The 19,344-nt window shown below is 62.1% G+C and overlaps 2 protein-coding genes across 2 annotated transcripts; one reads left to right on the forward strand and one right to left on the reverse strand.

Moving 5' to 3' along the window:
• Positions 1-1,030: 1,030 nt before the first annotated feature.
• On the forward strand, positions 1,031-12,220 carry Gpr153 (G protein-coupled receptor 153). The gene is made up of 6 exons (XM_042672795.1): positions 1,031-1,097; positions 6,458-6,922; positions 7,832-8,261; positions 9,709-9,901; positions 11,090-11,274; positions 11,552-12,220. The coding sequence occupies exons 2-6, from the start codon at positions 6,567-6,569 to the stop codon at positions 12,218-12,220; spliced, it is 1,833 nt and encodes a 610-aa protein (XP_042528729.1). The 5' UTR covers positions 1,031-1,097; positions 6,458-6,566.
• Positions 12,221-15,548: 3,328 nt separating this feature from the next.
• Hes3 (hes family bHLH transcription factor 3) lies at positions 15,549-17,468 on the reverse strand. Its single transcript, XM_042672809.1, has 4 exons — positions 17,413-17,468; positions 17,210-17,305; positions 17,050-17,131; positions 15,549-15,919 (listed from the first exon to the last, which is right to left on the reverse strand). Exons 2-4 carry the CDS (start codon positions 17,288-17,290, stop codon positions 15,549-15,551), a joined length of 534 nt encoding a protein of 177 aa, XP_042528743.1. The 5' UTR covers positions 17,291-17,305; positions 17,413-17,468.
• Positions 17,469-19,344: the final 1,876 nt, after the last annotated feature.

Consider the following 19,344-nt stretch of genomic DNA (forward strand, 5'->3'; position numbering starts at 1 on the left):
GCTGTTTGGCCTGCAGTTTGCTTCAGTCCTGCCTTGGACAGGTGCCCACCTTTCTGCAGGCAGAGCCAGCCTGTCCACCCAGGGAGAGTCCCTAAGAAGCACGCCCACGTGTGCCCAGGAAGAACGTGGCAGGAGGCCCCGGGTGGGCCCAGGCTGTGGCCTGGATGGAGGCGAATGCCAGTCCACCTGACCAGGCGTTTCCAGAGGTCCCCGTGAAGGGACAGGGCCATTTTCTTCTGCACAGGGCCAGCTGAGACTGTGTGCGCCCCCCTAGGGGTGCTCAGGAGTGGGGAGGACGGGCCCCGCTGCTGACCCTGGGGTCTCCCAGCCCCCCAGTGGGGTTGGAAGGGGGTCAGGTCTGAGCGGGGGGGGGGGGGGGGGGGGGGCGTGTGGCCATGCACCTCCCTCTGTCACCGGAGTTCAGGGATAAGTTGGCACAATCGTGCGTCTTTCCTACCCAGCTTCCTGGCTGGACAACTCGGACCCCTAGAATCCGGCCGCCCCACGGGCCCGGGGTCCAGTTCGCGCCTCTCCAGGACGGCTCAGGCCGCGGCTGGCCCCGGGGGCCTCTGGCCTCCCGCGCGCCCCAGCCAGGTCCCCGCCGGCCTCCCCGCGGCCTGGGTCGGGGTCTCCCCGGCCGCGCGGAGGCGGCGCGGGCGCTGCGGGTGACCCCAGACGGAGCGGGCAGCGCGGGGTGGGGGAGGCTGCAGCCCCGCCGCGGCGGCCGGGGGGCGGCACGGGGTCCGCCGGGCGGCGGGGCGGGCGGCGGGGCGGCGCCGAGGCCCGGGCGGAGGCATGCGCCCTGGCCCGCCCCCCGCCCCCGGCCTGCGGGGCGCAGCCAGCCGAGCGGCGGGAGCCGAGCGCGGCCGCGGCGGAGGCGGTGCCGAGGGGAGGGGCGGCGGGGCCGAGCGGAGCGCGCCGCTCCGGCCCGCGGTAGCCGCCGCCAGGATGTCCCGGCCCGCGGGCCGCTCCGCCGCCAGCCGCCCCCGCGGCCCCCGGCGGCCCGCGCTCGGCCCGGGGCCGCGGAAGCCGCAGCCGGAGCCCGAGGCGGGAGCAGCGAGCAGGCGCCCCGGACACCCGAACGCTGGGTGAGCTGGGTGAGTGCCGCCGCCCGGGTCCGGCGCGGGCGGGCGGGCGGGCTAACCCGGGGAGGGGGCTCGGCGGGGCGGGGCGGGGGCGCCCGGTCGGCGCGGGCCCGAGGGCCGCTCTTGGGGGGCGCGGGGGCCTTCGGGGGAACTTCCCCGGAACCCGCTGCTCCGGGCCTCGCAGCGCCGATCCCGGGGCTCCCGGGCGGGGGTGGCCCTGGGGGTCCGGGGCCCGCCCTGCCCAGCGCCACCCCGGGGTGCCCGGCGCGCCCCGCCCCAGGCGCCGCTGAGACTCGTCGCCCGGGAGCCGGAACCGCAGAGCTGAGGGTCGGGAGGTGCGCGGGGCGCTCCGCCCTGCCCCGGCGCGGGCCCGCGGGCACCCGGGCGGCGGAGACCCGCGGAGGCGCCCGGCGAGGGGGCGGAGCCCGGCGGGCGCGGCCCGAGCCCGGGGAATCCTTTCAAGTTCTGGGTTCTCTTTGTTGCGCAATAGAGCCCCGCGGCCGCGCGGCCCCATTGGCTGGGGCCGTGACGTCACGCAAGGCCCCGCCCCCCGGGCCCGCCCCGTTCCCGGGCGCCGCCCAGGGAACTTCGGGGCGGGTGGGACCAGGACCCGGGCACCTGCGGTCGGCCCAGTGCCGGGAGCCTGGCCATGGCTGTGCGTGGTGCGATGTGGGAGCCTGGCCATGGCTGTGCGTGGTGCGATGTGGGAGCCTGCTCGCGGGACCAGCCTGGGGCCTGGCCCCGGCTCCCACCGCTCCCCATCCCATCCGGACCGCAGAGGGCCGGCCCCACCCGCCCTGGGCCCTAGCTAGCGGTGCTCCTAGGCCTAGGACAGGAGGCTCACAGAGACCTCCGCTCTAGGAGCTCAAGTGCCTGGTGAGGACACTTTAGGGTGTGAGAGGCTGCAGCTGGCCTCTGGCACGTGGAGGTTAGATCCTGGCTCTGAAGATTAGATCCTGTCTCCGGCACCACCAAGGGCCTGGGCAGATAGATGGTGGTTCCTCTGTCTACCTCCAACAAGGACCTGGACAGATGGTGGTTTCTCAGTCTACCTCTACTGAGTCACCTTTGAAATGGGATGGGAAGCTGGCACGGTGGCCTATATAATCCTAGCTACTTGGAAAGCTGAAATCCGCAGGCTCAGTGTCAGCTTGCCAGAAAAGTTTGCTAGACTTCATTTCCAAAATAACTAGAAAAAAAAAAAAAAAAGCAGGGCTGGTAAAGTACCAGACCAACAAGCACAAGGCCCCAAGTTCAGATCCCAGTACAATAATAATAATAATAATACATGTTTTCTCTCATGTACAGAAAAAAAAATCTCGGGGCTGGGAAGGTGGCTCAGTGGTAGAGTGCTTGCCTTGCATGCATGAGGCCCTGAGTTCAATTCCTCAGAGCCACATAAGCAGAAAAAGTTGGGAGTGTTGCTGTGGCTCAAATGATAGAGCACTAGCCTTAAGGCTGAAGAACTGAGGGACAGTGCCCAGACCCAGAGTTCAAACCCCATGACCAACAAAAAGAAAATGAAAGAAAAAAGCTAAGGGAGAGTGCCCAGGCCCTGGGTTCAAATACCAGTACTGGCACAAAACAAAACAAAAGAGTAAAATTGGGATTATTTGTAGGAGTTCTGCAAAAGGGGAAGGGCGATAAAAAAAGGATGGTTCATATGAGGTACTTCATATGCACACGTGAAAATAAAATAATGAAACTTGTTCTAGTAGTCTTAAAAAGGAGAAAGATTAATAGAGTTGGTGTCAGTTTGGGCAAAGAGCATCACACAAAACCCCTCTGTACAATTACTATGCCCTAATTAAAAAATAGGGACAGCAGCAGTCCCCATCATACCAGATTGCTGGGGACACTAGCTCAGGCAAGTGCACCTGTCTCTCTAACCACAAGCCACACCTACCTTATTCCCTGCAGCATGCCGCTGTTAGGCTAGACAAGGGGAGACACTGTCGCTGTGAAATGCTGTGTAGGTAGCTGCCTGTGGTGCTTTCCTCACCACCAGCCAACCCGCCGGCAGGGTGGGCTGTACCAGACAAGCCTGCTTGGGCTTCTGCCAAGCGGCCCTAGCCAACCCACCAGGTGCCTGGTGGTCAGAGATGTCTGTGGCCTCCGACCCACTGTGGTTAAACCACACTGCCAGCTGAGCCCATTCAGCCTACCCGGCACACTGAAGGGTACATGCAATTCTGTGGTCCCCTCACTCAGAGGCTAGCTATCCTGTCCCAGGTCCTGGCTTGGTATATGCGTATGCATATACACATATACATGTAGATGTGTGCATGTGCCCGTGCACTCATATGCATATATGACACATGCATGAACATATGTGTGCAGTGTATATATGCATACCTATGTGCACATGCCATACATGTGTGCAGGTGTCATACACGTGTACACATGCATGTATATGCATACCTGTACACATATACAAGTGCACGTTTAAACATCTGCTGCAGATCTGAGGCTCAGCCACAGAGCCAAACTCAGTGTACTGGCCCTACAAAAGTATCTATGGAGTACTGACGGGCTGCACTGAGCATTTCCTCTGGCCTAGCTCATTAACCATCTCTGACGCTCTTCAAGACAGACACTTTTCCTTCTTTCTTTCTTTCTTTCTTTCCTTCTTTCCTTCCTTCCTTCCTTCCTTCCTTCCTTCCTTCCTTCCTTCCTTCCTTCCTTCCTTCCTTTCTTCCTTTGTTGGTCATGGGGCTTGAACTTGGCCTGGGCACTGTCCCTCAGCTCTTCAGCTCAAGGCGAGCACTTTACCACTTCTGGCTTTTTCTGCTTATGAAATGCTGAGGAATCGAACCCAGGGCCTCATGTATGCAAGGCACTCTACCACTCAGCCACCTTCCCAGCCCAAGACAGACACTTTTCTGTCTGCTTGACAGATTAGAAAACTTAAGGCACAAGAGTCATCAAGGGGGGCTGGGAAGGTGGCTCAGTGGTAGAGCACTTGCCTTGCATGCTCAAGGTCCTGGGTTCGATTCCTCAGCACCACATAAGAAAAAAAAAGAAAAAAAAAGCCGGAAGTGGCGCTGTGGCTCAAGTGGTAGAGCGCTAGCCTTGAGCTGAAGAGCTGAGGGACAGCGCCCAGGCCCAGAGTTCAGCCCCACAACCGGACCCAAAAAAAAAAAAAAAAAAACAAGAGTCATCAAGTCAGGAGCTGGGGTTGGAATCTGGTGGTCTGAATTGAACCCATAGTCTTCTACCCTACCTCGTGACTTTGAGGGTACAGTCAAGGAGGTATTCTGGTCACAGGAGGGGCTGGTGGGGAGTCAGACGGGCCCCCCCATCTCCCACGCTGGGTGTGGCTGCAGAGGTGGGGGCCACTGTGCCAGCAGCAACCTAATCAGCGTTAGGGTAGGACTTTCTCTGGCCGCAGCAGTCCCCCACCCAGAAGAGGTTCCAGCACGCCAGCGGGTACCTGTGAGCTAGGGGTGCAGCCGATGCCACTCTCCTTGTGTCGGGGGCAGAGGCACAAGAACCAGTGAAAGAACTCAGGGATCCTGGGCCCACAGACATCCCAAGGACTGCAGACAAGACCGGCAGAGGGGGCCTGCCAGCTGGGTGGGGACAGCAGAATCCCTTTCCCTGCCGGAGAGCCAGGGGGCGTGGCTAAGACCCCAGTGTCCCCCTCAACAGCTGCAGACACTGTCTCTGGGGCATCCTGTGGTTGTGGCTGTGGCTGGTGGTCAGAGACCAAGAAAATTGTTGGCCTAAGCAGATGAGATTATACAGGCTTTGGGGCGAGCTTTCATTTAGCAGGAGGCTTCGCCCTGTGCAGCGCCCCCCCCTTGCTCTAGCTGCAGCCAGGGTGGCCAGCCAGGGCTGTGCCCACACAGGCAAGGATTCGTCCCCCCAGCCCACTAGTAGGCGGGACGCCTCCCCTGCCCAGCAGCTGAGTCCCTGGCTCACGCTCCAGGGCAGCCAGCGGTCCCTGTACAGGGTCCAGGTTCGGTCTAGGCCATCTTGAGGCCTGTGCAGATTAAGTCGTACAGAACTCCTTACTGACCAGCATCCCAGCATCGCCCGCCCGTGCTGGCCACCACCACACACGGCACGTGGGCCAAGTGTGACAGGAGGACACAGTTCAGGGACTTTCCCCAGCCATGCCATCAGAGCTCTAGAGCTTTCCCCAGGCTGCGGCTGCCCCAGGGCCTGCCTGGGGCTGTGCTGTGGAAGCCTGGCCAAGGTCTCACCAGATGAAGCAGATTTTTCCCTTCAGGAAAGAGAAAGGGGGCTTAGGGGATACTTCTCTCAGGCCTGGCCTCATGTAGCCGAGTCGGGGAGGGGACTAAGGTCTGAGTCCCTGAGATGTTAGAGGGAGGCCCAGTGTGGAATGCAAGGACAGGGCCAAGCACCGCAGCGTCCATCCCCACCCAGCCTGGCCCGAGGACGCAGGTGACCTGGAAGAAAACCCAGTTTCTTGCTGAGCACAAAGGCTGACACCATCCTAGCTACTCAGAAGGCTGCGATTCGGAAGAGTGAGGTTCAAAGCCAGCTTAGGCAGAAAAGTTCCTCAAGACTCCATTTCCAATTAACCAGCAAAAAGCCAGACACTGCGGGGAGAGGGGGACTGGAGGCATGGCTCGGGTGGCAGAGTGTCAATCAGTGAGTGAGAGTGTCAGATCAAGAGTTCACATCCTTGGGCTGGGAAGGTGGCTCAGTGGTAGAGCGCTTGCCTTGCATGCCTGAGGCCCTGGGTTTGATTCCTCAGCACCACATAAGCAAAAAGAAAAAAGTTGGAAGTGGTGCTGTGGCTCACGTGGTAGAGTGCTAGCCTTGAGCTGAAGAGCTGAGGGACAGCGCCCAGGCCCAGAGTTCAGGCCCCACGACTGGACCCCCCCCCCCCCAAAAAAAAAAAAAAAGTTCACATCCTAGGTGGGGCGCTAGTGGATCACACTTGTAATCCTAGCTATTCAGGAAACTGAGATCTGAGGACTGCAGTTCAAAGCCAGCCCAGGCAGAAAAGTCCATGCAACTCACATCTCCAATGAACCACCAGAAAACCAGAAGTGGCGCTGTGGCTCAAGTAGAGTACTCACCTTGAACTGAAGAGCTCAGGGACAGTGCCCAGGTCCAGAGTTCAAGCCCCACAACCAACAAAAATTAAAAAATAAAAAAGGGAGGGGGGCTAGGGGACTTACATTCCAAGCCTTGATCAGGAGCAGATTAAATAAGGAATGTGCACTTATTGGGCTCCTTTGTATACAGTCCCCTGGGCAGGAGGCCTCCGCAGATAGCCAGAGACTCATCTGAGACACCAATATAGCTTCCTGCGTAAGTCAGGACTGGACATGGAATGATGTAGTGGCCCAGAGCTCCACTGACTGTGTCCCTCCCCCCCTGTCCCCCCTCCCCAGATGCTCATGGTCCCTGGCATCCCCGAACTGCCGTTTGTGAGGGCTGCTGCTCTACCAGGCCTGGCTCACAGGAGGATGCCCCGGCCGCCTGCCAGCTCCGGCCTGCACCATGAGTGAGGAGCGGCGGCTGCCCGGCAGCGCGGTGGGCTGGCTGGCGTGCGGAGGCCTCTCCCTGCTGGCCAACGCCTGGGGCATCCTCAGCGTCGGCGCGAAGCAGAAGAAATGGAAGCCGCTGGAGTTCCTGCTGTGCACGCTGGCAGCCACGCACATGCTCAACGTGGCCGTGCCCATCGCCACCTACGCGGTGGTGCAGCTGCGGCGGCAGCGCCCTGACTATGAGTGGAGCGAGGGCCTCTGCAAGGTCTTCGTGTCCACCTTCTACACCCTCACCCTGGCCACCTGCTTCTCCGTCACCTCCCTCTCCTACCACCGCATGTGGATGGTCCGCTGGCCCGTCAACTACCGGTGAGTGTGGCGGCCCGGGGCGGGGGGGGGGGGGGGGGGGGGACGTGTGAGCTTGCTACACGGCTGTGAGCTGTGCGGTGCCACACCTGTGTCCTGATGGGAAGGCATGGGGATGGCACCAGGCTGCCGGGGGCACGCATGGGTGTGTCTGCACCGCCAGGCCTGGGGAAGCCAGAACCTGGTGACTCACACCTGGAATCCTAGCTACTCAGGAGGCTGAGATGAGAGGATGACAGTTCAAAACCAGCCTGGGCCGGGCGCTGGTGGCTCACGCCTGTAATCCTAGCTACTCAGGAGGCTGAAATCTGAGAATCGCGGTTCAAAGCCAGCCCGGGCAGGAAAGACCGTGAGACTCTTATCTCCAATAAACCACCAGAAAACCGGAAGTGGTGCTGTGGCTCAAGTGGTAGAGCGCTCACCTTGAGCTGAAGAGCTGAGGGACAGCGCCCAGGCCCAGAGTTCAAGCCCCACGACCGACAAAAAAAAAAAAACCAGCCTGGGTAGGAAAGCCCGTGAGACTCCAGTTCACCAGCAGAAACACTGGAAGCAGAAGTATGGCTCAAGTGATAGAGTACAAGCCTTGAGCAACAACAAAAAACCAACACAGGAACAGTGCCTAGGCCCTGAGTTCAACCCCAGAACACACACACACACACACACACACACACACGAACACACACACACACACACACACACACACACACACACACACGCTTGGTTAGAAGGTCAGGTGACGGTGCTGGCTGCAGGTCACACACACACACACACACACACACACACACACACACACACACACACACACACACGCATGGTTAGAAGGTCAGGTGACGGTGCTGGCTGCAGGTCCTGAGGCCCGGACATCCCGATGATTATCACAGGGTTTTTCTGTCCTGCCCCATCCCGCACCAGGCTGAGCAACGCCAAGAAGCAGGCGGTCCACACCGTCATGGGCATCTGGATGGTGTCCTTCATTCTGTCTGCCCTGCCCGCCGTCGGCTGGCACGACACGAGCGAACGCTTCTACACCCACGGCTGCCGCTTCATCGTAGCCGAGATCGGCCTGGGCTTCGGCGTCTGCTTCTTGCTGCTGGTGGGCGGCAGCGTGGCCATGGGCGTGGTCTGCACGGCCATCGCCCTCTTCCAGACCCTGGCTGGGCAGGTGGGGCGGCGGGCGAACCGCCGCACCTTCACCGTGCCCACCATCGTGGTGGAGGATGCCCAGGGCAAGCGCCGCTCCTCCATCGACGGCTCAGAGCCTGCCAAAACCTCGCTGCAGATCACCGGCCTGGTGGCCACCATCGTGGTCATCTATGACTGCCTCATGGGCTTCCCCGTGCTGGTGGGTAACGATGCCACATAGACTCTCAGTCGAATCCTCAAACCTCAGCTTTGGATTTGGGGGCAAATTATTGTCCCCGTTTGATGGATTGGGAAATAGAGGCAAATGACCTTCCTAACGTCTGGGAAGTTATTGCCAGACTTAAGCCCTCATCCATCCACTCAGGTCTTCTGCCTGCAGAGGGATTTCTCCTCTCCAGGGAGAGGGGAGTAGCAGGCCTGTGGCCTCCATGGGCCCAGGTCCCAGGTGTAACCAGTAGGCACAGGGCATGGCCGGGGCAGCGTAAGGCCAGGCAGGACTTGCATGTCTTTGGGAAATTGTTCTTGACCCTAAGGGTTAGGGAAGGCCAGGGTGAGAGCTAATCCAAAGACAGCCTGGACAGCAAGGATCCAAAGTCCAGCGGGACTTCCGGGGGTCCTTGCTGTGCAGCCTGGAGGAGCAGGCTGTCCAGGAATGACACTCAAGGCTCCAGCTGCGGGGTGTCCGGAGCAGGGCAGGGAGGGGAGGGGCCGGGGGCAGCTGCAGGCTTTGTCCACCCAAAGAGGGACAATGACATAGCGGGCTTCAGCCTGTGCCCTTGCTCAGGAGGCAGCTCCTGCTGCCCCAACCCCTCCTGCCCTCTTCCCCAAGGCCCCCTAGGCAGCCAGGCTCCGCAGTCCCACTTCCTCTGTCCACAGAGGGAAGAGAAAGCCAACATGGCGGGGACAGTGGACTCTGGGAGGGCCTCTCTCTGGAGCAGCGGAGCCCACTTCGTGTTTCTGGCCTGTTAAATCAGACCAGAAACTTTATCTCCCCCTTATACGATAGTGTGAGGTGGACTCAGCCTGGTTCACAGATGAAGAAACAGACCCATAGAGGTTAAGCAGCTTTCAGCAGATCACACTGCACACGAATGGCAGAACCAACATGGTGTCTTCAGTGCACATGCTTCCCCTCTGTCCTAGGAATCTTTTAACACTCTGTCTGGGCAGGTGTGGGAGCAGTGAGGGAGGCCTCTCCTGGGACAGCAGAAGTGAGTGGCCTGTAGAAGTGACCCAAAGGACACCTGGCTAGACCCTGTGTCCTTTGACCCTTCTGGCATCTGGGTTCTAGGCCCCCAGAGTTGGGACAGAGAGAAGGAGGCCTCTAGCCAGGAAGAGCCAGAGACCTGGGTCAGCATAGTGTAGGCTTGCGATCTGATTCTCTAGACCCATCCAAAGGGGGAGGCAAGTCATGCTACACCTTCCCATGCGTAGCCACTGGGGTGTCTGAGGAGGAAGATGCACAGGGCGTCCTGGTACAGGGAGGGACTGGGCACCCCGCCCCCACTCTGGTGTTCTCCTTAGAGCCTGGAGTTCTCTCTCCTCCTCCTCTGAGCTCTGGGCAGTGGTGTTCAGCTAAGGAAACTGAGTCTGGGAGGGGTGGTGGGGAGGAGGCCTGGCAGTCAAGCCCAGCCCTGTGCCCGCAGGTGGTGGGCTTCAGCAGCCTGCGGGCCGACGCCTCTGCGCCCTGGATGGTGCTGTGCGTGCTGTGGTGCTCTGTGGCCCAGGCCCTGCTGCTGCCTGTGTTCCTCTGGGCCTGTGACCGTTACCGGGCCGACCTCAGGGCCGTCTGGGAGAAGTGCATGGCCCTCATGGCCGATGATGGGGACTCGGAGGACGGTGAGGATGGCCTGGGAGTGGTCTCTGGGGAAGGGGAGACCAGAGGTGACCCCATTCTGCTGGATATTCCCTATTATCACCCCAAACACAGGGTGCCAGTTAATGCACAGAAACTAGAGACCCTTAAACTCTACATGTAGCCTTGAGCCCCCTGGCTCACCCCTGACCTTAGGGTCCCCAAAGAACTTAAGTATTCTGCCAGGCCCCCATTGGCTTACACTTATAATCTTAGCTACTTAGGAGGATGAGATCTGAGGACTGAGGTTCACAGCCAGCCCAGGCAGACAAATCCTCAAAATTCTTTTTTTTTTGGGTCGGGTTGTGGGGCCTGAACTCTGGGCCTGGGCGCTGTCCCTCAGCTCTTCAGCTCAAGGCTAGCGCTCTACCACTTGAGCAACAGCGCCTCTTCCGGCTTTTTTCTTTTTGCTTATGTGGTGCTGAGGAATCAAACCCAGGGCCTCAGGCATGCAAGGCAAGCGCTCTACCACTGAGCCACCTTCCCAGCCCCAAATCCTCAAAATTCTTATCTCCAACTAAACACAAGTCAGAACTGGAGGCATGGCTCAAGTATTATACATAGCACCAGATTGGAGAAAAGAAGAAGGAAAAAAAAAGCAAGAATTCAAGACCCATGAGCTTAAGCCTCAGTACCTGCATAAAAACAACAAAAGCTAGTAAGAGAGCTGGGCACCAGTGGCTCACACCTGTAATCCTAGCTACTCAGGAGGCTGAGATCTGAAGATCCTGGTTCAAAGCCAGCCTGGCAGGAAAGTCCATGAAACTCTTATCTCCAATGAACCACCAGAAAACCAAAAGTGGCACTGTGGCTCAAGGGGTAGAATTCTCACCTTGAGCTGAAGAGCTCAGGAACAGCGCCCAGGCCCAGAGTTCAAGCCCCACGACCAAAAAAAAAAAAAAACAAAAAAAACTTGTCAGAGTGTTTCCCTGGGCTGAGGCCCTGCGTTTGGCAGAGTCAGGTCCCATGTGCATGTGAGGCCCTCCCAGCTCCCACCCCACCTCTCTGATGAGGAACAGACCTCTCCATGTCACCTTCCAGGGACCGGCTAAAGGGTGGGGCGCAGGACCTTGTGACCAGGTAACCTGTCCCCTGCCTGGCGGTCCTGTGGGGGTCTCTAGGACATGCCCCATGTTCCAATGGCCCTGTGCCTCTGTTTCCCCACCCCCCAGAGACCAGCCTGGAGGGCGGCACCCCCCAGGACCTGGCGTCGGAGCGCCCCCTGGAATTCAGCTATGGCGCCGACTTTGTGGCCCTGGACAGGATGACCAAGTATGAGCTCTCTGCGCTGGAGGGAGGCCTGCCCCCGCTCTGCCCGCTGCGGGCCCTGCCAGAGGACAAGATGCAGTACCTTCAGGTGGGTGTCATGCGCGGCGGGGGGTGGGGGTGGGGGGAACCGGCCCCCGATGTCCTCTCCCCAGCCCTCCCCAGCCCCCAGGCTCCGGAGCCGCCCCGAGTCTCCGGGAGGCAGGGCGAGGCGGGGAGCCCTGGTGGGCGGGGCCTGGCACCCGGGCGGGCGGGGCCTGCTCTCGGGGTGGGAGGGGCCTGGCACCCGGGTGGGCGCGGCCTGCCCTCAGGGTGGGAGGGGCCTGGCGCCGGGGGACGGGCTCAGTGACGTCCTCCGGGCCCGCCAGGTCCCGCCCACTCGGCGCTTCTCCCACGACGACGCGGACGTGTGGGCGTCCGTCCCGCCGCCCGCGCTGCTGCCGCGCTGGGGCTCCGGCGAGGACCTGGCGGCGCTGGCGGCGCTGGCGCTGCCCGCCGGGCCCGAGCGGCGCCGCGGCGGCCTGCCGGCCTCCGCCGAGGACGCGCCCCCGTACCGACCGCGCCGCCGCTCGGCGGAGAGCCTGCTGTCGCTGCGCCCCGCGGCCCCGGACGGCGGCAGCCCACGCCGCGCCCACGACTCGCCCCCCGGAAGCCCGCGCCGCCGCCCCGGGCCCAGCGCCCGCTCCGCCTCGGTGTCGCTGCTGCCCGACGCCTTCGCCCTGACCGCCTTCGAGCGCGAGCCGCAGGCCCTGCGCCGCCCGCCCGCCGCGGCGCGGCCCTTCCCCGCCGCCCCCGACGGCGCGGAGCCCCGCGGATCCCCGCGGCCCCCGGGCGGCGGCTCGCGGCGGAGCCCGGGGCCGCGCCGCCTCGCGCGCGCGCACGCGGGGCCCCTGCAGACCGGCCGGAGCGCGTCGTGGGGCGAGCCCGGGGGGCTGCACGCGGCGGGCGGCGGCAGCACCAGCAGCTTCCTGAGCTCCCCGTCCGAGTCCTCGGGCTACGCCACGCTGCACTCGGACTCGCTGGGCTCCGCCTCCTAGGCCGCGCGGGGCCCAGCGGGCCGCCACGCCCGGGGCCCCGCGTCTCCGCGCCCGCGCGCGCAGCCGCCGCGCCGCCGCTTCTCCCGCCGGCTGTGCCGTCGCGGGGCGGGGACCGAGGAAGTACCGGCCCGGTGCAGCCTGGGACCCACCCAGCACCGGACAGACCGAATCCCGGCCTCCGAGGACCGGGGCGCTCTCACACCTTTCTGTGCCCAAGGCTGGCGCTCTACCGACTTTCGGTTGGCTAATTGGACATCAGTGTCATGGATTTTCATGGTCAGCTTCGAACCGTGATCCTCAGATCTCAGCTTCCTGAGTAGCTGGGATTACAGATGTGAGCCACCTGCTGCACGAGGTGTTTACCACCACCACCCTCCCCCTCCCCCCCCCACTTCAGTTGCACTCCCCAGGGGCCCAGAAGCTGCCCTTTAAGGTCTCTTTAAGCACAGGGTCTTTAGAGCCCCAGTGCTCTCCAAACAGGTCTCCGTCGCTGTGACCTGTCTGGCTCAGTTTCCTTCTGCCATGAGCAGGTGACCATGTTCTCTCTCAGGGCTGATGGAAGAAGTGTCCTGGTCCCATGTCCTGCCAGGGGTGAGAGGTCAGCCCTCGGGGTCCTTTGTGAGGGCAAATCCAAGTGAGGCCCACGGGCCCGAGGCCTCCCACTCAGTACACCTTGCCCCTCTGGGAATTCACTTTGCCCCAACTAAGCACAATGCTTTGACACCATCACCGTCGGCACCACAGCCAGCTTAACCCCCATTAGTGTCCTCATATGCATTACTCCACGATGTCTGCCAGTCTACCGCACTACCACACCATGAAGGAGCCAAGCCCAAGGTGGGCCTCCTTTCCCCACGGCTCACTTCCTGCCTCCCCCTCATCTGGCAAGCATCCTGGCAGAGGTCTCTGCCCCCCTGAAAACCTCTTGCTGGTGTGGTTTCAGCCGGCAAAATGGGCCCAGGTCTTCTCAGGCAAAGTCAAGTCCTAGAATACCCATGACGTTGAGCTGCAGCAATAGCCCTCAGCAGCTCTTCAGATGTGCAGACCTGGAACTAATTTCAAGGTCATCACAGAGCTGTCTGTTCTGCCTCTGCCGGCCAGGCCCATTTCCTCTTTCTCCTAGCTAGACAGGGTTACAGCCCCAGGCTGTGGGTATTGGTGGGGAGAGTGAGCTGGCCACAGGTGAGCAGGGGCATGGATGCCCTGGTTAATGCTGCTGTTCCTTCAAGGGCTGGCATGTAACTCTGGGGCAGAGCCCACCAGCTAGCCATTGTTCCCAACACACACACACACACACACATTGGGTTTTCACTTTGTATTTCATATCCAATGGCAATACTTGCAGTGGGCCACTCCGGTCCTGATTTTTTATAAAACTTAAGGGAGGGTCTCAAGCAGACAATCCTGGGGTTTGGGGATTTTGTTCAACCTCCAGGCCTGTTTGCTGTGTTTATAAGGAGCTTGACCCTGGACGTTCTGGGGAGGGAGCTCTGTCTACATACCACCACCTAGCCCAGAACTAGGGATCTGTTTGTAGTTTTTTGAAAATTGGGCATTTCTCTTCTGTACAGGACCCAATAAAATTTTCCTTAAGATTTGCATCTGGTATTCTGAGCCTAGGTCGTGAAACTCTGTTGGTGGAATCCAACCGCAGAGCTGGTCAGCTACTCCCAAATGCTACTCATCCTCTCTAGAACCTGGCTAATGTGCCTGTGTTTTGAGTGCCAACTAACCAGACAGACTTGTAGCAGCAACAGTGTGAAGCAGTGGGTAGATAGATAACTCGTTCCAGGGATGGCCGGGGTGTGCCAGTCCTTGTGAGCTTGATTCAGAAGAGCAAGCAAGGCAGGCCGATTGGAGCCAGGCATCCTCAGGCCTGGTGTGTGGCAGACCCTTGATGGAATTCAGAGGCCCCCTTTTGAAAAGGTCTGCAAGGGTGAAGTCGCCACCTGCTGGCAGCAGAGGTTTTCTTCAGGCGCGGCTGAAAACTGTCCTCTGGTGCTGGGGGAGCTGGGCAGTGGAAACTTGATGACCCTGCCCTGGGATTGGACCAGGACGGCTTAGCTTTTAAGCAGGGCAAAAACAACCCACACAGGAAATGCACCTATGTAAAGGGCCATTTGTAGTTTCCAGAGGCACACTCAGCCGGGGACCGGTGGCTCACGCCTGTCATCCTAGCTACTCAGGAGGCTGAGATCAGAGGATAGAGGTTCAAAGCCAGCCTGAGCAGCAAATTCCCATGAGACTTTCTATAACTAAAATCACCAAAAGCCAGAAGCAGAGCTGTGGCTCAAGTGGTAGAGTTGCCAGGCTTGATCGAAAAAGTTAAAGGCTAGGCCCTGAGTTCAAGCCCCAGTACTGAAAGCTTGGAGGGAGGGGGAGAGGAAAAAGGTGCACACAACAGGCATCGTGGAAAAAACTAGAACCTCCTTGGTATGTACATACTCACGACATAGGTGCGTTCTGCATTTATTCTGCATAACAAACTGGATAGAGGTGCTGTGGTCTCACCCCTTACTCATGCTGCTCTGCGCTGGAAGCCGAGGGGAAAGGAAACCAAGGTGAGGTTGGAGTCTCCCCGCAAGTCCGAGCCCAGCCCATCCGCAGGTGCGGGGCGCTCCCAGGACTCCCTGACCGACCCTAGGGGTCAGCACGGGACCTGCTGCGTCCAGTCCCGCAATGCAGGCCAGGGGTCTTGGCTGGGCCGAGGGTGTGCGACTTCCACCGGCGCTCACGGTTGCACACCCAGCAGTGGGGAGACCACGCCACGGACCGATTTGGGACTCCGCGGGGGCGGGGCGTGACTTCCTGGGGGCGTGGCGTCGTTGGGCGGGGCCGGCGGCGGGAGCGGACTCCGGAGCTGGGGCTTCTGGAAAGGTCTGGCTCTGGGTATCGGAGAGTCCCGTGGGGGCGGGGAGGCCTGCCGGCAGGGCGGGGTCCGGCGCGCTTTGTGCCGGTGGGAACGAGACGCCCGCGGGGCGCTGAATGGGCCGGGGCGGGGCGGCGACTCCCCTCGCCGCGAGGGGTCCGCTCCGTGCCAGGGCGGCCGGCGACCTTCCCACCGGGGCGCGGCCGGGGGCGGGGCGGGCGGGCTGCCCGGGGCCGGCGACCTTCCCACCGGGGCGCGGCCGGGGGCGGGGCGGACGGGCTGCCCGGGGGACGGAGGGCTTGGCCGGATTGGGGGGTACGGTTTCTGGCCCGGGGCGGGCCGCGCCCACCCGGCCACCCGCGCTCGGGGACGGGCGGCCCGGGCGGCCAGGCGCGCACCCTCGTCGCGTCTGCGGCCGGACCTCACCGGGCCCCGTGAGCTCCGGGTCTTGCCTGGGTGTCACCAGGGCCGCCAGACGCGCGGCCCCGGCCCCGGGCTCCCGGCTCGGCTGCGGGGCGCTGGGGCGCTGGTGCCGGAGCCAGGGAGACCTGCCTGGAGGCGGAGCCGGGGTGGCGGGGACCAGGAGCCGCCGGCGGACGGCGCCGGAGCCCAGGCCGCGGGGACGTCCAAACGGGAGGCGCCGCCGGGCGAGGCCGCGTCCGCGCCGGGGCCGGAGCTGTCCGTGGTGCTGCCGCCCGCGCGCCCGGGCGCCAGGGGGCAGCGCAGGCCGCCGCTGCCCTCCCCGCCGCGCCGGGGGAGCGGGCTCCCGCCGGGCAGGCAGCCGCGGAACCCCGACGGGTACTCGGCTCCGCTGGGCAGCGGCCAGAGCCCTGGAGGGAGGGAAGCAGACAGGACAGACGTGGAGGAGAGAGATGAAGGGTAGGAGAAGTGTGAAGACGAGCGAAGCCATTCGACGGCCCCTTCCTCCCCGCTCTCAGCATGCAGACCTCTGCCCACCGGAATTCCAACCCCAGGCCAGGCTGGCCAGCAGCCCCTCCTCACCCCGCTGGACGCCCTCTCCAGCCATCCCTCCTCTAAAAAGAAACTCGTGAAAAGCTGGGTGCGGTGGCACATGCCTGTAATCAATCCTAATGGCTCGGGGAGGCTGGGATTCAGAGGCCAGCCAGGGGCAAGAGGTTTGCCAGACCCTGAAGCAATTGCTGGGCCAATGGCCCGCACCTATCATGCCTGCTATTTGGGAAGCATGACTAGGAGGGTCGGGGCCCAGGTGTGGCCCTGTATCTCAAAATAGTCCAAAACAAGAAGGACGAGTGGTATAGTTCAGTGATAGAGGACCTGCTTAGCAACTGTGTGGTCCTGAGTTCAAATCTCAGCACTGCCTTTCTTTTTTTTTCCATCATGGGCTTGAACTCTGCTTCTACCACTTTCAACCACAGCTTCACTTCTGATTTTCTGGTAGTTAACTGGAGGTAAGAGTCTCATGGAGCCTGGGACCGGTAGCTCACAACTATCATCCTAGCTACTCAGAAAGGCTGAGATCTGAGGATCATGGTTCAAAGCCAGCCCAGCCAGGAAAGTCCATGAGACTCTTATCCCCAATGAACCACCAGAAAACCTGGAAGTGGTGCTGTGGCTCAAGTGGTAGAGTGCTCACCTTGAGCTGAAGAGCTGAGGAACAGCGCCCAGGCATGGAGTTCAAGCCCCCAACCGACCAAAAAAAAAAAAAAAAGTTTCATAGATTTTCTTGCCTGGGCTGGCTTCGAACAGCAATCCTTCCATCTCAGTCTCCTGAGTCACTAGGATTATAGGCACGAGCCACCAGTGTCGAGCTTAAAAATGTTTGAGCCAGGCTGGCCTCCCACATTTAATCTTCCTGTTAGTCTCTCAAGTGCTGGGATTGTAGGTGAGGACCAGCAGGCCTGGCCCCATCTGCTTTATCTGGCTTTGTCGTATCATGGCTCTGCTCATCTTTCTGCTCCAATCCCTCCAAGTCCTCTACCTTGCACCGAGTTCTGAAGGCTTTTCATGTACTTGACGCTCAACTCCAGGATGTCTGCCTTTTCCAGTTTGCGTTTCCGGATCTGTCATTGCATACAAAGGGTTCTCAGCTGGTCAGGCTGGAGTGGAGGAAGCGAGGGGGGAAGGGGGTCCGGCCTTACCTGGTGCGGGTAGTGCGTCTCCAGCAGCGACTTCAGCTGCCCCAGCGACACGTTGATGCGTGCTCGGCGCTTCTTCTCCATCAGTGGCTTGGAGATCTGTGGACCAATCGCCTTGAGAGGGCCTTGGGCCTGCCTATGCTTTTCCTACCCTCTACCCCCACGGGCCTGCAAGAGCCCCACCCCAACCCCTGAGGACCCCATACCTTCCGGAAACTTCTGGCTGGGCCTCCGGAGCTGCCGTGGGTGGAGGGCTCGGTGCCCATGTTGCAATGTCTCTGGGGGCAGGAGGCAGCCGGCTTTAATAGGGGCCCTTCGTTTACATGTCAATGAGGCCCTTGGAACTCGGGAAACCCAGGAGGGGGAGGGGACAAAAGAGGAAGCAAGGGGAAAGGTCCCCTTCCAATAGCCCAGGCTCTTTTTGGCCTTCAGGATACCCCCCCCTTCTTTCCCTGGGTGACTCTTTCCTCTTTCTTTTCGTTTCTCATCTCTCCTACCACTTCCCAAGTCTGGGGGCCCCTCCTAGGCTTGTCCCCTCCGTGCCCTGTGGGTCCCAGGTGTCCTAAGTTCTGGGCTTCACCACTGGGTAGACTACCCAAGCTCTGGCTACCCCGGGTCCCCCAGTATTCTGGGGTTGGGAGGCCCCTGGGCCCCAGACCACCTTGATGACTGGGACAGAGCTAATGGCCTCCTGGGGCCTGATGAAGACACGGAGGCAAGGCGCGCTGGCCACTGACGCCTTTCTGCTCGCTTCACGCTCCAGCCGCATGGCAATGCCGAATTAGTCGCCCTAATGTTGGGACAATGTAGCGATTTTCTGCCTGTGGCTGCTCAAAGCCCGGCACCGGCAGGGCCCACGGGGCCGCGCGGCGACACGTGTCCCATTAAAGCGTGCAGCCCGCCCGCGTGGCACAGCGGGCCTCTTCCTTCACCGCTCTGCTGGGGCCGCGGATGGAAGGCTGCGGCCGCTCAGCACCCAACGTGGGCGCTTGCAGCCCAGAGGCGGGCGGGGAGGCCTGGACCACCGGACCTCGGGCCTCGGCTGGTAAATGGAGGCCCACTCCCCTGCCGGGAGGTCACTGGAGCTCCGCCCGGCATCTGGGGAGAAGTCGGCCTGCACCTTGAGGCCCGGCCCCGGGCCCCCTTTTTGCTACTCAGGAATATGAAGCCCGTTGCTGGGCTGCACGGGGCGCCCGGCCCTCGGGGGACCAGGCCTGGATCTCGCTCTTCCGCGGGCTCTGGCGGCTCTAGTTTGGGGGGTTATGAACGGAAGTTGCACAATTGAGCCGGCCGAGACCAGGGATCAGCCTGGCTTCTGCGGGCCTCAGTGCGGGAGGAGGGGACATTACTGGCTCACTAGTTCCCCCCCCCCCCCCGCAACCAGGGCTCCCCCCCCCCCCGCGCTGGCCGATGGGATACTGGTGGGTCGCGCCCGCCCTCCCCATTCCAGGCAGTTTTGGGGCGTCTCCCTCCCGGGACGTGAGACCTGCGGGCCGTGGACGGCGCGGAGGCCCGAGGGCGGGCGCTGGCACGCGCCGGGCAGCTTTGAAGCGCCAGGGCCCGGCGGGCGGAGGCCGTCTCCGCGCGACCGGCCCCGGGCCCCGGGCCCCGGGCCCCGGGCGGGGGCGGCGCGGTACAAAGGCGCCGCGGGGAGGCCGGGCTCGGCGGCCGGGCACAAAGGGGGCAGCCGAGGGTGACGGGCATTGTGCGGGCCGCGCGCAGCGGCCCCCGCCCCGCCCCCTCGGGCCAGCTCCGGCCCCCCGCCGCGCGCGGGCCTCCAGCGGCGGCACATCTGTCCCGGCCCGGCGCGCGCCGCTCCGGCGGCCCCGCCCCGCAGCCCCGCGCCCCCACCGGCAGCCCCGCCAGCCGCCGTCCAGCCGGGCACATTAGCAAGGCAAAGGCCCTGCGCGCGGGTCTGGCGGCCGCTCGGGGGCCCCCGCGGCCGGCACCGGCGCCTCCCAGGCCGCGTGCCCGGGAGCCCCGCGCCCCGGGGGCTTCGTGTTTCTAAGGCCGTGGAAGATTGACCGCACAATGCGCTAATCCGCGATGTCCAGCTTCGGCTGCGGGAGACCGGGGCGGGATTTTCGCGAGGCGCGCCGCCCCGCACCTCCACTCCGCCCGGCCGGCTGCCTGGGGCC

This window comes from Dipodomys spectabilis, unplaced genomic scaffold, assembly GCF_019054845.1.
Source record: "Dipodomys spectabilis isolate Male_0828 unplaced genomic scaffold, ASM1905484v1 ptg000772l, whole genome shotgun sequence".
In the NCBI taxonomy this organism is placed as follows: Eukaryota; Metazoa; Chordata; class Mammalia; order Rodentia; family Heteromyidae; genus Dipodomys; species Dipodomys spectabilis.

Bases quoted from the DNA above. Each gene is read 5' to 3' on its own strand.
- Gpr153 (XM_042672795.1), top strand. From the start codon at position 6,567: ATGAGTGAGGAGCGGCGGCTGCCCGGCAGCGCGGTGGGCTGGCTGGCG. The intron at 8,262-9,708 runs GTGGGTAACGAT...CTGTGCCCGCAG, and splicing joins TCATGGGCTTCCCCGTGCTG to GTGGTGGGCTTCAGCAGCCT. The intron at 11,275-11,551 runs GTGGGTGTCATG...CGGGCCCGCCAG, and splicing joins ACAAGATGCAGTACCTTCAG to GTCCCGCCCACTCGGCGCTT.
- Hes3 (XM_042672809.1), bottom strand. From the start codon at position 17,290: ATGGAGAAGAAGCGCCGAGCACGCATCAACGTGTCGCTGGGGCAGCTG. The intron at 17,132-17,209 runs GTAAGGCCGGAC...ATGCAATGACAG, and splicing joins AGACGCACTACCCGCACCAG to ATCCGGAAACGCAAACTGGA. The intron at 15,920-17,049 runs GTAGAGGACTTG...CCCTCCCTCCAG, and splicing joins CCTTCAGAACTCGGTGCAAG to GGCTCTGGCCGCTGCCCAGC.